Here is a 14,799-nt window from a genome sequence, read left to right as displayed (position 1 = left end):
AAAAATATTTGGAAAAAGAAGGGATATGGGGTAGCATTAAAGGCTTTTTCGTCAGTGAAATCTCTTTCTACCGGGAATTCAAAAAGTTTTTTTGTACGCCAAACAAAAATAAATAAGTAATAAAACGTTAGAATAATTTGAAATGGGTTAATTGATTTTATGAAAATTTTGAGAAATTAATGTTGGATTGTCTTTGGGTCGTCGGGGAGAATCTTTAGCCGAAGTTATACAAATTTGGAGAAGTTTCTCTTAAAAATATGGATTAAAATCGTGATTGTAACAAGAACAACATAAAAGACGATGAAAAACACTAAAAACAACTATTCATTTCAGAATTTTCAATGTGTCCTTTCTTTCTTTTTCTTTTTATTAATAATGTGTCATTTTTGATTAGGTGTAAATCAAGTTCTTTTTTTCTTTTTGAGAGTATTACTTTTAATTTGTTATTAAATATTTTAAAATAGTGTTTTTAATTAAAAAAGACAAATGTCCTATTTTATTCGTCATTTGTCATGTTACCAGCGGGTGTATTGCACACACTTTATAAATTTAGCTGGTACAACAAAAAATGTCTAAATGATACAATCGGATCCTACTTAAGTGTTTGAAATAAAATACCACTTTTACAGACGTGTCCAAAGTCCATACATCATGCAAGCAAAGTATTAATAATAATAAAAAAAAACAGAGTACAATTATATAACAGAAGTAGGGCCCCTCTCTTTGACAAATTTCCGATTTCCAATTTCCGATTAATCTCACTCTAATCTTCCCATCTAACCGTTAATCATAATGGCCCGACGAAACCATACAACAGAGCTTGGTTGCATAGCCTGCGACGATTTAACAGAACTCGGTGCAGGCAAAGAAGGATGGCTTGTTAACAACCCTAATCTCCTTACTGCACTCGACACTCATTCTATTGCATTAGCCAATCGCTCTCTTGTTCTCATTCTTCATTGGTCTGAAGGATCCGACCCGGTTGGGAATCGGGTTAAGATCGTACCCGAACTCTCACCGATTGAAGCTGAGTATATATCTGCGATTGAGTGGTTAGTGTTTGATGATATTAAGGTTGTTGGTTTGGGTACTTCTCGTGGGTATTTGTTGATTTATTCTCTCCGTGGTGATCTCATTCACAAACAGGTAACAATTTGCAAATGCAGTGGATTAGTTACTGTTGTCTTTTTTTTTTCTTTTATGATAGTAATAAATGTACGTTGTGAATTTGTTTTGAGACTGATTGGTATATGAAAGAAGCTGTTTGAGGGGGAAAATTGGGGTTATGTAGCGGAGTACAACAACAACATACACAGTGTAATCCCACAAGTGGGGTCTGGGGGAGGGTAAGATGTACGCAGACCTTGCCCCACCTTTGTGGGGTAGAGAGGTTATTTCTGATAGACCCTGGCTCCAGTGGCGGATTTAGGATTTTCAATCAGGTGTTCGGAAAAACAACTGAACCAACTTTTGCATTTGTTCAAGGTGTTCAAAAGTCAATATATGCACATGAACACAGAAAATTTATCCTAAATATACACTGTAATTTTTTGCTTAGGGTGTTCAGGTACACCCTGAGCATTTACTACATCCGCCCCTGCCTGGCTCAAAAGAAGTGTAACCAAAGCAGGATAGACCAGAAAATAATTGCAGCAGCAGAATAACAAGATAAACAAAGCAAATGAAGTAACGGGTAGTAGTAAAATAGAAGAATAGGATACTATGCGAATACTAGGTAAGACTACTAAATAAGGAGAAGATGAGAAGAGGAACAACAACATACCCAGTCGAATCCCGCAAAGTGGGGTTTGGAGAGGGTAGAGTGTACGCAGACCTTACCCCTAGCTCGGGAGGTAGAGAGGTTGTTTCCACGATGAGAAGAGGAGACTACTAAATAAGGAAAATTGGGGTTATGTAACCGAGTGAATTGTAGTAATTGAGGAGCTGATTGATTGCTGAGGAAGCAGAAAGAATTTTAGTGAAGTTGCATATGTGCTTGGATTGTATTAGACATTAGTTTTTTCTTCCACTTGCAAATGTTATTTGTAACTGGATCCTGCTACTCTTAATTTTGCTATATAAAAGTTTTATGCTTCTTATTTGTCATTTATGATGGAGTCATTCTCAAATAAAGAAAAAAGAATTGTTTGTGGTCACTATGTGCGTTTTTGTTTGTTTTGACAATCATGGTGGGTCAGCTTGCGCACCTAACTAATTCCACGAGGTATCTGCCACCTTAGATTTTGGAACCTATAAGCCTTTTGCTTGAGATTGTTTGTTGTTTTCTTTTGCTGTACCATAAGATAATTAGTGGACTTGCTGGAACTTCTGTGTGGCAGATAGTAAGTCCTGGAAAGATTCTCAGATTGAGAGTCCGTGGTACCAAGAGAGATCTGACCCAAGATGCATCAGCAGAAGAGGTCTGTGTTGTTATGTCAGGTGTTATTGCTCGGTTTGATGGATCAGACTTTCAGGTACTCGAATATTCTCGCTGTTACAAGTTACGTTAGTTTTTCTTCATCAATTATGATGTGAGAACATTTATTTTTAAATTTACATCTCCGTTTAGGTCTCGAAACATGAAGTTTAGGTTCTCATATTCCATACTGCTAATTAATGTCCGCAATAAAATGCAGAATATGCTTCAGAGGTGGTTTCGAGAAAGACATTCCCAGTTCTGGGATCAGGGAGATTCTGAAAATTCTACAGATACTTTTGGTAGACTTCCATACCAGCTATGGAATGTTAGCAAGTATGGGGCGTGTGTTGATGCTGCTATTACTGGTCTGATGCCCCCTCCTCTGCTGGAGCTCCAGGTAATATTTTGATTTCTCGCTGCATTTTCTTCTCTTCCTTTTATACAAGGAACACCCCCCCCCCCCCCCCCCCAACAACCCCAAACACACAAAAAAAAAAAAAAAAAAACAAAACAAAACAATCCACGGCTTCACCTATAGTTGTGCACACACCAAAATGAATTTTTACTGTTCCAGTGAGATGCTATTTTTGTTCTATGACTTTCGGAAATTTTCTGAAGTTGTTATTCTGGTATTTGAATTCAGCTGCTTTTATTGTTGGGCAGTCAAGTCAGCATTATTATTGCGCAATCACTGTTGGAGATGATGCTGTGATTTCTGCTTATCGGTTAGTCTGCAGTATATTGTTTACAGTTTATGATTCTTTTTCAAGATCATTTAATTTTTCTATCTAAAATTACTGTTCAGATCCCGTTTCTTACTATATTTTACTAAATTGGATTTCCCTTTACACTTTCAAGACTTTCTGTAGACCGAAGCCGATCAATAGTAGGTGCTATTCTCTCAAAGGTTGTGCCTGCAGCCTTTTCGACAATAACTTCTATCTCAAAAATGTTATGGAGAAGTGATCCAACTCCCGCAAAACGACCAGAACCAAAACCTCAGCCTTTTGCTCGAGGTAGATGGTACTTCTTCATTGTTGAAAGAATTTCTTATTCCGTTCTCTCTTTGTAGTTAATTTAATAGCTAAAGGTTGTTCGTGTATCACTGCTTTTACATGTCAAATGCTCACTTATCCAAAAAAAAAATCAAAAAAATCACTGCTTTTACATGTCAAATGCGCTCAATCTCTTTCACCTTCCAAGCGTCCTGCCATGCGTTGTTTGCTTCTTTGAACTTCCATCTAAAGATCACGATTGAAAGAAGTGTTCTTTTCTACAAGTTTATCTTCGAGTTGGAAGTAGTTTGTAAGCCACTGGGCAGCAATTGACGTTGATAGTTGTTGCCAAAAGTTAGCTATAAAGTCTGGGAGTTGGCGGGGGCGTGTTTGGTGTAATGAATGATCATCTTAATTTAAAGATCTGATCCACTGATTCTAAAGGTTGAATTGGAGATATCTTGTCACGACCCTAATTACCGATCGTGCGGTCACCTACCTTATTATCACTAGTAGGCGAATCCTTACCCGTTAACCCATTAATCATTAGCCAATTTCAACTTCTCTAATCATTTATTAACAGTCAATAGATAAGTGAATGAATGAATGAATAAAATAATTCATAATTAATAGATAATATAAGTGCGGAAGTCGTAACTATTACACCCCCAAGATCTGAAAGTTATCGTACAAGGATTCTAACCAACGATATCTAAAGCATGAAGTGTATCTCAACTATAATAACAAATAATACCTGGAATAAAAATAGACATCTGGAAAGAGAGATCTTCAGGTGGCATGGCATGGATAGAGGCTCACCCTTGAATCTGATCAAGCAAACTAGCTTCAAGCTAGAGATGTAATCTGGATGAAATCTCTGGAACACAATCTGCACTAAAAAAGGGTGCAGCAAGGTAGTATCAGTACAAACACTATGTACCGATAAGCATCATAGACCGACTAGGATTAGTTCACGCATATAAGTATAAAATCAACAAGATAAACAGATAGACACTTAATACTCAAATCCAAGTCATAGAATATCCCATAACAGAGTCACAACCTAAGATGAAGCTTCTAAACCACAAGTCTGTCTAGTCTCAATAATCTCACCTGATAAGCACAAGCCCAAGTTCCTTCCCTAGGTAGAGTCACTAATTCACAATTTAACTCAGTCAATGATCATATCAATACCACAACAGCTATTTCAGCAGGCACACCAAAATAAAAACTAAACGAGCCATATAATAATGCAGAATAAAATGTAATGATGTGCAGTGCAAAATATGATGATGTGCAATGCAAAGCCTTGGCCAAATACACACTGTACACACATGCTACTGATGTCATAGCTCAGTAGTCATGACCTGCAGGGGACCCATGGTGTCCATGTACCCATTGCACGCCCCGTTGCGGCGTGCAACCTGCTCCACTCGTTCCGAAATCACTCCTCGGACCCGTGCCATAAATCCTCCTCTTTGGAAAGAACCTCGGACGCCGGCCATATCAATATATCCCTCGTTTCCGGAACGAAACTCGGACCACGAGCTCACAACTAGGCCACATCCTCACCCTCGGTCAAATGTGCCTTTTCATATGTATAGTAACACTGTCACATCACTCTCAATGATCAGTTCATCAAGTACCATGCATCAAATAGTATCAAAAGTGCAACAAGAAGATTATATTAACTTCTTCACTAATTTCACATCACAATGTATGTCTCAACGTATTCCAGCTCACTAGTATGTATGGACTATGAACAATTAGCAATATCAATGTCAAACACAGGGCATCATGCCACAATCTTTCATGAATCGTTTCCGAACCATGTATGAGTGTATGAATGCATAAATGAGTGTAAACTGGTAAATCAATGCAAACCAATAAAGCAACCGTGAAGGTACAAGTCACAAAGCCACAAGTCATATCATGACTTGGATCAACTCAACCATGAATGAATCATACAAACCGTCTCAACCAACATAAGAGTCTATGTCCCTCTTTACTTCATCATATAGCAAGTACGCCTCACAACTAAGTCTTGTATCACCAAGAAGCTTCACTTTTCTATATATTATCATCAACAGTAAATCATACATCAAGTTTTCATCTACGTACTGTCATAAATTTATATCACAATTCACGCCTAAACTCATTAACCTTCCTTTCTCCGATAATATATGTCACAATAAGAGAGAACTGAGTAGGGGTGGGCGTTCGTTTTTTCGGTTCGGTTTTATCAAACTTCGGTTTGGCTATTTCGGGTTCGGTTTTTTGAAGGTGGACACCAAACACCGAACCAAACTAGTTCGGTTCGGTTCGATTTCGGTTTTTTCAATTCGTTTTTTTTAATATAATATTAGAAGCTATTCCATTGACACTAATTCATATTCTCAAAAGCAATAAAACATAAAAATGATAAATTGAAATCAAAATCAAACAAACAGGATACACAAGAACAGAAAACTATAATCATGACATAGGATTACTAGGTGTTATATACATACCGTAAGAATAATTAAGAAAACACATAAAGGACATACATTAATCCTAAAGAGACATCCTAGTTACCTTTCTTTGTTAAGGATATTTGATTTTTTCAATTGAAGTGGAAAATTAGGGATACAAATGTAAAAGAGGACTTATTACAATTGGTTTTTTTTTTGCTTTAAACTTAATGAGCCTGGACTATTTTAATTTTTTTGGGTAATGTATTAAATTTCGGTGCGCGTTCGGTTTTTCAGTTTGGTTTTATCAATCTTCGGTTCGGCTATTTCGGTTTCGGTTTTTTGACGATGGACACCAAACACCGAACCAAACCAGTTCGGTTCGGTTCGGTTTGTTGAAGTTTCGGTTCGATTCGGTTTTTCGATTTTCGGTATTTATGCCCAGCCCTAGAACTGAGTACAACACGACAATTTAGGCAATTAAGTCAAATCACAATAACAGGACAACAAGCAACCATCCACAACAATCAACCTACTACAAATCCATCCCGAATTGCCACAGTATGAATACAACTACACCTCACATTTTAGTACATAAAGTAATGGCGACGAGCCCACAAAATCAGAAGTCATACCAACCTAGCTAATATCCAACCAAAACACCATGTCTAAAGACCTAATCATGCTTTCTCCCATCAATTCTACACAATACATAAGTTTCGCTAATTAAAGTCTAACTAAAGTAAGCCATAACCTACCTGGAATGCCGAGCAACAATCTCGAATCGCCAAACCTTAGCCTTGCCTTCCTCTTTGGAGAACCTCAAAACGATTAACGTCTATCAAATATGAATTCTATATCAGAATACGAATCTAAGAATACCCATATTGCCATAGTTTTACCCAAAACCCCAAAAAATGGACCTAAAATAGCCAAACCCGAGCCACAAGGGAAAAACTGTAATTTTATTGAAAATTCAGATACAATATAGTCAAAATAGTACTCTACGAGTCTAAACGAATCCAACGATACCCATAATGCTATACTTTTAGAAAAATACCCAAAATACCCCTACAATGTGAATCCGGGTTCATGAGGGTAAAACGGGAAATTTAGCCCCGGTTTGGCTATAAAAATTATTCACTTTATTCCGATTTTTTTTTCACTTTTTTCCGGAATCAGCATTTGGCCATGAAAATTCCGAATAAAACTTGAAGTTGTATTTCGGAATACCAAAAACTCAAAAAACTGGTTTTTCAAATTTTTTTCACTTTTTTCACTTTTTTACAACTACATTTCACCAAAAACTACAATTTCAAAAACTATGGCCAAACATAACTCCAACTCCAACTCCAAAATTCCAAAAAAAAGTGATTTTTTTTTTTTGGTATCTATGGACAAACGGGGCCTTAGTGCACAATTATGTTACCCATCATCTAGTTAACCTTCAATATTAATTTCATGGAATTCTATTCATCACAAGATATCCTAATTCATCTTTTCTATTTTTAGCCCTAGGGTTCTTAACCCATTAGTTCTTCACAAATAGTGTGTAGGATGACTACGAGATGATGATAATCGACAATTAAATAATGAATGGTAGAATCTTACCCCAAAGTGCTTGTGAATGATTTTCCATTGTTATCTCCCAACCCCTCAACTATTGAAGGTTTCATCGATTCTTGGGTTCTAATCTTGCACCTACCATTAATGGAGCTTTAAAATAATCATGGAACTTGGAGAAGAAAGGAAAAGGAGCAAATAAAGATGGGGACTTACCCTCCAAGATGCTTTCACCAAAGAATGGAATGAATTTTGCCTCTTTCTCTTTTGAAAACTGACTTTGGGGTCTTGTGGGTAATGGTTCAGAGTTGGGGTATAAAAATAGGACTTTCTGACCCCGTTGGCCGCTGCGGCGGTCTCCAGACCGCTATAGCGGACCTACTGGAACAGTCCGCACTAAAAAGGGCATAACTCCCTCATCCGGAGGCGAAACATGACGATTCTTTTTGCTATGGCCTCGTAATTTCGATACGGATCTAATGGTTCAAACCTCACTCAAAACAAAGGTCGTTTGATCAATCTGGAGCCGTTTCTATCCACAAACCTACGGTGAAAACATCGAATAAGAGCGCGACAAAACCCAAACCCATTTGAAACTCTTCGGAACCTCACCAAAACTTGTGGACAAATTCAAAATCATCATATTAACATGTTGGAACTTCCAAAACATTGACACGGGGTAATCCTAACCCGACGTTGACCGTGGTCAACTCTAACTCGCTAACTTAACTAGCTTCTCCATCAATGACTCAATTTACACTCGAACCTTGCGGAAACCAACCCAATGACTTCATTAAGTCATAGATCATACTAACGGGACTTGGGGAAGGGTCAACAAGGTTAAATGGGTCAAAACACTATAATAACTAAAAGGGTCGTTACATATATAGTAGTTGGAGAAAAAGGGCAACATCAAGAATTGATAAAGTAATGTTTCATTTAAAAAACGGAAAAGGTCCAAAAATATCCCTGAACTATTGAAAAAGGCTCATAAATACCCTCCTTCCACCTTTTGGTCTAAAAATACCCTTAAGGTTTGTTTTTGGCTCAAATATACCCCTCAAACTAACAAAGTTAAAGTTAACTCTTTTAAAAAGCCAAATGGCATTTTGTGATTGGACACATATATTATTTAATTTAAAAATTAAAAAATATGAACAAAACTGATTTTTTTTTTTGCATTTTGTGAATTAATCAACGAAATATGTTTTTTTTTTGCATTTCGTGAATAAAAAAACGAAATAGGAAATTATAATTTTTTTTTGCATTTCGTGTATTGAAAAATGAAATAGGATAAAAAAATTAATTTTGTTCATATAAAAACAAAATTGAAAAATATATTTTGTCCAATTTTCCAATTTCGTTTTTATATGAACGAAAATAATTTTTTTTTATCCTATTTCGTTTTTTAATACACGAAATGCAAAAAAAAATTATAATTTCCTATTTCGTTTTTTTATTCACGAAATGCAAAAAAAAAACATATTTCGTTGATTAATTCACGAAATGCAAAAAAAAAAAAAAAAACAGTTTCGTTCATATTTTTAAATTTTTTAGTTTTTAATTTTTAAGTTTCCACACAATTTTTTTTAAAAAAAATATGTAAATTATGGAATTTTATTATTGGCAATTTTTTTTTTTAAATCTGGAATTTTAAATTACTGGAAATTTATTATTGGCAATTTTTTTTTTAAAATTTGGATTTTTTTTTTAAATTACGGAATTTTATTATTGACCAATTACAAATTGCCATTTGGCTTTTTAAAAGAGTTAATTTTAACTTGTTAGTTTGAGGGGTATATTTGAGCCAAAAACAAACCTTAAGGGTATTTTTAGACCTAAAAGGTGGATGGAAGGGTATTTTTAGACCAAAAGGTGGAAGGAGGGTATTTATGAGCCTTTTTCAATAGTTCAGGGGTATTTTTGGACCTTTTCCGTTTAAAAAATAAATAAATTACCAGTTTAAAAAAAAATTATATAAAAAAAAAGTACCAAGTTGGTACCGGATATAGAAGTCCGACTACCACCACTGACATGACAAAACTACAAATCTCCTATCTCTTTTAGAAAGTTAATATATTGCTCCAAATTTTCCATGACACTGCTTTTACACGAGAAATACAAATTCAAAAGACAACTATGTATAATCCCCGATATATGTTGCCTTTCCCTTCAAAGCAGACCTTATTCCTCTCCAACCAAATTGTCCATAAAATGCAAAGAGGAACTGTTGTCCGTACTGCTTGTTTACTTATAGCCATTTTTTGATAGTGCCAACTCTCCAACAAGCTCCTAATATTGGGAGGCATTACCCATTTAATACCATACATATTTAAGAAGAGCTCCTAGCATTGTCTTGCCATCTTGCAGTGAATGAGGAGATGATTGACTGCCTCTAGTTCTTGTTCACACATATAGGACCTATTGCTTAAAGCAGAGTAAGACTATATATCTGATTCCACCAGAATTAAATAGGTGTCTTTAATTCAGTTAGTTTCAATGTGATAATAATGTTTGGTCAATTAAAGACAATATATCTTTTTGGCCAATAGCCAACTATTATTTCGATAATGCTCAATCGTATGATAATAAGCTATCTAAATGATTAAAGCAGTTCTGTTATGCAAAATTGATGCCTAAACTGAATTCTTTTAATTTGAAAGCTTATTAACGTGGATAAAGGGTCTGAAAGTTTTGAAAACTATGTATTTCTTTCTCGTCCCTTCTCCCCTTCCGTCTCTCCCTCCCTGTTAATTGCAGTACTAATTATAATTTATAACTTTCATTCATGCAATGAATTCATGTATTTTAGGTGTATAGGCGATTGGTTCAAAGATTCAACCTCTTCTCTCTTTTTTCCCTTGAATTAGTTACAACATGTTTTTAACTAATGTAGCTAGTTGGAGAAAAAGTTAGAATGGGTTTGGCAGTTGGCACTTTGGTGCAAGTTGGAGAGTGTATACGAGGAAAATGGTATGATAGAATTTATTAGTACACTATCAGTACACAACAACAGTGATTCTTTATAGAGACTTCTCCTTCTTCTGTATAGGGGTCTTTTTGTGCAGTCTCTGCTCACTCTTGTAATACAATCGGGGCTGTATGTGTTAACTGTGAAGTGGAGAAGGCTGAAGTTATTTTCGGGCTTCCTTTGCTCCTTAGTTTTCAGTGGAAGTCCTAGCTTCTCAATCTTTCACCTGATAATATAAACTTTAGCTGTTCTTTTTTGGCTTCCATGTTTTACGTAATTGTACTTCAGATTTTATCATATTCTATTTGAGTATCTAATTGGATTTCTATATAGCTGACGCAATTTTATGGTAAATTTTTCTATTTTTGGCAGCTTCCCCTTTGACTTGCTTTAAGGATTACCCTAGAAAGGGTGTGAAGCTCACATTATCACCTAGTGGCACTTTGGCTGCAATAACTGATTCTCTTGGTCGTATCTTACTCTTAGACACTCAGGCCCTTGTGGTGGTCCGTCTGTGGAAGGTTCTTTCTATGCAACTATTTATAATTACGTGTTTATTTTTTTTTTCCTTATTCAAAAAAAAAATTACGCGTTTTTTTTTATATATTTTATATTTTATTTTTTTATATCCAAATTGTTAATGGTTATATAAGTGGCTAATAAAATATACTTGTGCAATTTCAGTATAATAATGTTTGATAATTACTTACACTGAATCGATTTTTCATGTAAGAACTGAATGTGATTATTGACTGGAAATTTGGATTTAACAAATGATTTTGAGTAGTTCAGGTGAAATTATCCAAAGCAAACAAGCTGTAAGGCCTTAGTATATTTTCAGGTTACTGCCTGATATAATGATGAACATATTGGTTTGCAGGGTTACCGTGATGCAAGTTGCCTCTTTGTTGAGATGCTTGCCAAGAAAGATGTGGAAACGTCTAGATCTGCTTACCATGAACACTTGAAGAGTGATTATTGCCTCTGTCTAGCGATTCATGCACCGCGCAAAGGGATTGTTGAGGTAGTTTACTGCAGTCTCTACGATAACACTCTTCTCATTTCTCTCAGCTCCACATATACGTTTATGCTTCAGACTTCTTAATACAGCCACAATTACCATCCTTCTCTAAAATTATTATTATCGTAAACCACAAATGCATATCTGTGTCATTTGTTGACTGCTTGTGAAAACTCTATCTGATAATTTTTTTCCGAGTAAACTCTAGGTTATTGTATGTGTGGAGATGCATTGGAGATTATGCTTTTGACACTTGAGTTTATCACTGCAGATATGGCAGATGAGGACCGGTCCGCGTCTTCTAACTATTCCATGTGCCAAAGGTAGCAAGATTTTGCAGCCTACCTATAGATTTGCCTCATCAGATGTGTCTGCGTCTTCTTATGTACCATTGGAACTTTTCTTTCTGAATGGAGACTCCGGTCAACTGTTCGTTTTGAACCGATCTCTTAATTGACATTATATATTAAATTCAAAAGAATACGAGAATTACAGATTAGGGCTTCGGAGCTGCCTGTACAGAATGTAAATTTCATTTGTTTGTTACTCTTTATGAACTCCCCTTTCCCCAAACTTCCGAAGGAAACAAAAGGAGGTAAAACATCCCATAGCTAATATTGTAATGTTATCATATTTCTGTAATGTAACTTTGTCTAACTAATAAAGTTTAACGGCTTATTTGGTTCACGTTATCTAACTGTTAGATTTAATTGTATATCCTATGTCATTTATATAATGCAGATATATGTGAAATATGTTAAAATTGATATCGAGCTATATTAGGTAAACATAAAGGATAATAAGATAACATACAGCTGTTAAAATTTGTACATGTTTTAGGTCTATTAAAGTTGGAGGAGAATACAAATCCTTGCGATTGGATCTTTCATGACTCATCATAGTCTGTCTAGTTTCATGCTAGTTTTTGTGACACTATTTCAAGATCCATTTTAATTGCTCTTACCGTTTTGGGATCTTCACGAATTGTATCGTAATCTGATCTCATGCAAGTTATTATTCTCATATATTTCGGTTACTTATTTGGGTAGTGGCTAGAGATATATGATAGAGTGAAGTCATCATTTTGGTGAATTTCCAAGCAATCGTAAAGAACAAGGAGAACTAGGTAAGAATTTCACTTTCACAGGACATTGTTTCCTGCTCCAAAATCCAAACAGCGATTAACAACCACACATTCTCTTGCATACCATTTATGGCTCTCTCTTTCTTCTCTTTCCTGTTCTTTTTCACTTGCTTCTCAATACTGCAAGTACCATTCTTTTCCACAGCAACACTCCACAAAGCAGCTCTCTTTAGACCAAAAATCACCACCCAGCTAGACTTTATATCCAAGAATGACACTCCCACGACCTATTTTGAAGTTACTAAGCCTATAAAGTTACCAAAAACCAAATCTTGCTCCTACTTGGTCCTCAAACATGACTTTGCTTCCACATATGGGAAACCACCAGTCCAAGCAAATTACACACCTCCTTCAAATTGCTCATCTCAAAAGTTTTCCAAGATTGTTCTTGAATGGAAAGCAAAGAGTAAAGGAAGGCAATTTGATCGAATTTTCGGGATTTGGCTGGGTGGGGTTGAGATTTTAAGGAGTTGCACGGCAGAGCCAAGGCCTAATGGGATTATTTGGACTGTCAAGAAGGACATTACTAGGTATTATTCTTTGCTCATGACCTATCAAACTCTTTCTGTTTATATTGGTAACATTGTTGATAGTAAATATACTGGGGTGTATCATGTGGAATTTTTTTTCCATTTCTATCCTGCTGATAAAGAACTGATTTTGGGTAATTCTGGGGCTGATTTAATCTTACCAATTTCAAGAAATCTGCCATTAAATGATGGTTTGAGATTGAGAATTCTACAGATGTACAGTCAAAGGAGTTCAAAATCCCACAAAATGCATACAGGGCTGTACTGGAAATTTATGTTTCATTCCATGAGAATGATGAATTTTGGTATGGAAATTTGCCTAGTGATTATATTACCGCAAATAATCGTTCAGATATTGCGGGGAATGGTGCTTTTAGGGAGGTTTTAGTAAGTTTGGATGGTGATGTAATTGGTGCAATTTGGCCTTTTACTGTGATATATACTGGAGGTATCAATCCCCTATTGTGGAGACCAATCAGCGGAATTGGCTCATTTGATCTTCCTTCATATGACATTGAAATTACACCGTTGTTAGGAAAGATTTTAGATGGAACTTCTCACAATTTTTCATTCAGTGTCACAAATGCTTTGAATGTGTGGTATGTCGATGCAAATTTGCATCTTTGGTTGGATAAAAAGAGTGTAAAAACAGAGGGGAAGTTGTTGGAGTATAGTAGTTCGCCCCTTTCATTTTCTCTCGCGAGCAATTTTACTGGCCTTGATGGATCCTTTGCCACAAATGCTCATAGGTCGATCTCATTAACTGGATGGGTAAAATCATCTTATGGAACAGTGACTACAAATTCATCTCAAAGTTTAAGTTATAATAACAACATTATGATGGGAAATGACGCGAACTTGCAAATTGTAGATCAGAAAATTGACTTTAATGACACCGTTTATGCAAAGACGCTGTCTTTTCCTGTTCAGGTTCTTGAATCCTTCAAGAAGTTTCGGTTTCACTTGTACTCAGATGGTGTTGAGATAGGAGATCAAAGCTATGCTTCTATCTCGAATGTGACTTTGATATTCGATGAAAAGAGGTTGAAGAGGTCTAAGTATGGATCCTCAGCCAGCTCGGTTCACGATCTACAGAAAGCGCAGGGGTATATGCTTTTAAAGGACCAGTCGATAGACAGTGGACTCGGGAGCACACAACAAACGTATAAATATAAGGACAATTATTCAGGCTGCTACTTCAGGAACATAAGCAGCTCAAATTACACAGTGCTTTATGACAAGGTGATCAATAGTTGCAGCAGATTGAGCACTTAAGTGAAAGAACTCATGCAAATGCACTGATTCTGCAGTGCCCATTTTTCATTCTAGCATTTGTTAAAGCTTTGGCTTTGCGGTATAAAAGAGAGCCTCAAATAATTGCACAACCCTGATATCCGCTGCTGTCTTTTGGTCATTTTGTTAACAGAGGCGAAATTATATTTTTGAGTTTATGGGTTCTGGATAAATTATTTAGACTTAATAAGTGAAGTTTTATGCATGAAATATAGGATCTGAGCCAAAATGACTCAGTTTTGCTGAACCTGTAGACAGGTCTATAGCTACATCCCTGATTTTGTGGCTGGGCTAGGATTCATGTTCCTGAGAGTCGCGAGGACTTAAACATGTGTATAAACTAGCGCAGTTGTTACTATTCATAAACTTCTTTGAGATTTTTTTTTCACCTTGAAGCTTGTTTGATTGCAAGT

The 14,799-nt window shown here is 35.9% G+C and overlaps 2 protein-coding genes across 2 annotated transcripts; both read left to right on the top strand.

Annotated features, from left to right (window-relative positions):
* Nucleotides 1-691: 691 nt before the first annotated feature.
* On the top strand, nucleotides 692-12,106 carry LOC132616856 (uncharacterized). The gene is made up of 8 exons (XM_060331603.1): nucleotides 692-1,146; nucleotides 2,340-2,474; nucleotides 2,637-2,816; nucleotides 3,083-3,144; nucleotides 3,278-3,435; nucleotides 10,771-10,919; nucleotides 11,279-11,422; nucleotides 11,691-12,106. The coding sequence occupies exons 1-8, from the start codon at nucleotides 793-795 to the stop codon at nucleotides 11,874-11,876; spliced, it is 1,368 nt and encodes a 455-aa protein (XP_060187586.1). The 5' UTR covers nucleotides 692-792; the 3' UTR covers nucleotides 11,877-12,106.
* A 190-nt stretch (nucleotides 12,107-12,296) lies between these two features.
* On the top strand, nucleotides 12,297-14,596 carry LOC132616855 (peptide-N4-(N-acetyl-beta-glucosaminyl)asparagine amidase A). Its single transcript, XM_060331602.1, is given in 2 exon segments — nucleotides 12,297-13,278; nucleotides 13,281-14,596. Coding segments are annotated over 2 exon segments (1,734 nt in total). The 5' UTR covers nucleotides 12,297-12,632; the 3' UTR covers nucleotides 14,369-14,596.
* The last annotated feature ends 203 nt before the right edge of the window (nucleotides 14,597-14,799 follow it).

Source organism: Lycium barbarum, chromosome 11 (genome assembly GCF_019175385.1).
Source record: "Lycium barbarum isolate Lr01 chromosome 11, ASM1917538v2, whole genome shotgun sequence".
In the NCBI taxonomy this organism is placed as follows: domain Eukaryota; kingdom Viridiplantae; phylum Streptophyta; class Magnoliopsida; order Solanales; family Solanaceae; genus Lycium; species Lycium barbarum.
The sequence above is the reverse complement of the archived record's forward strand: the minus strand, read 5'-3'. Positions and strand labels throughout refer to the sequence as shown.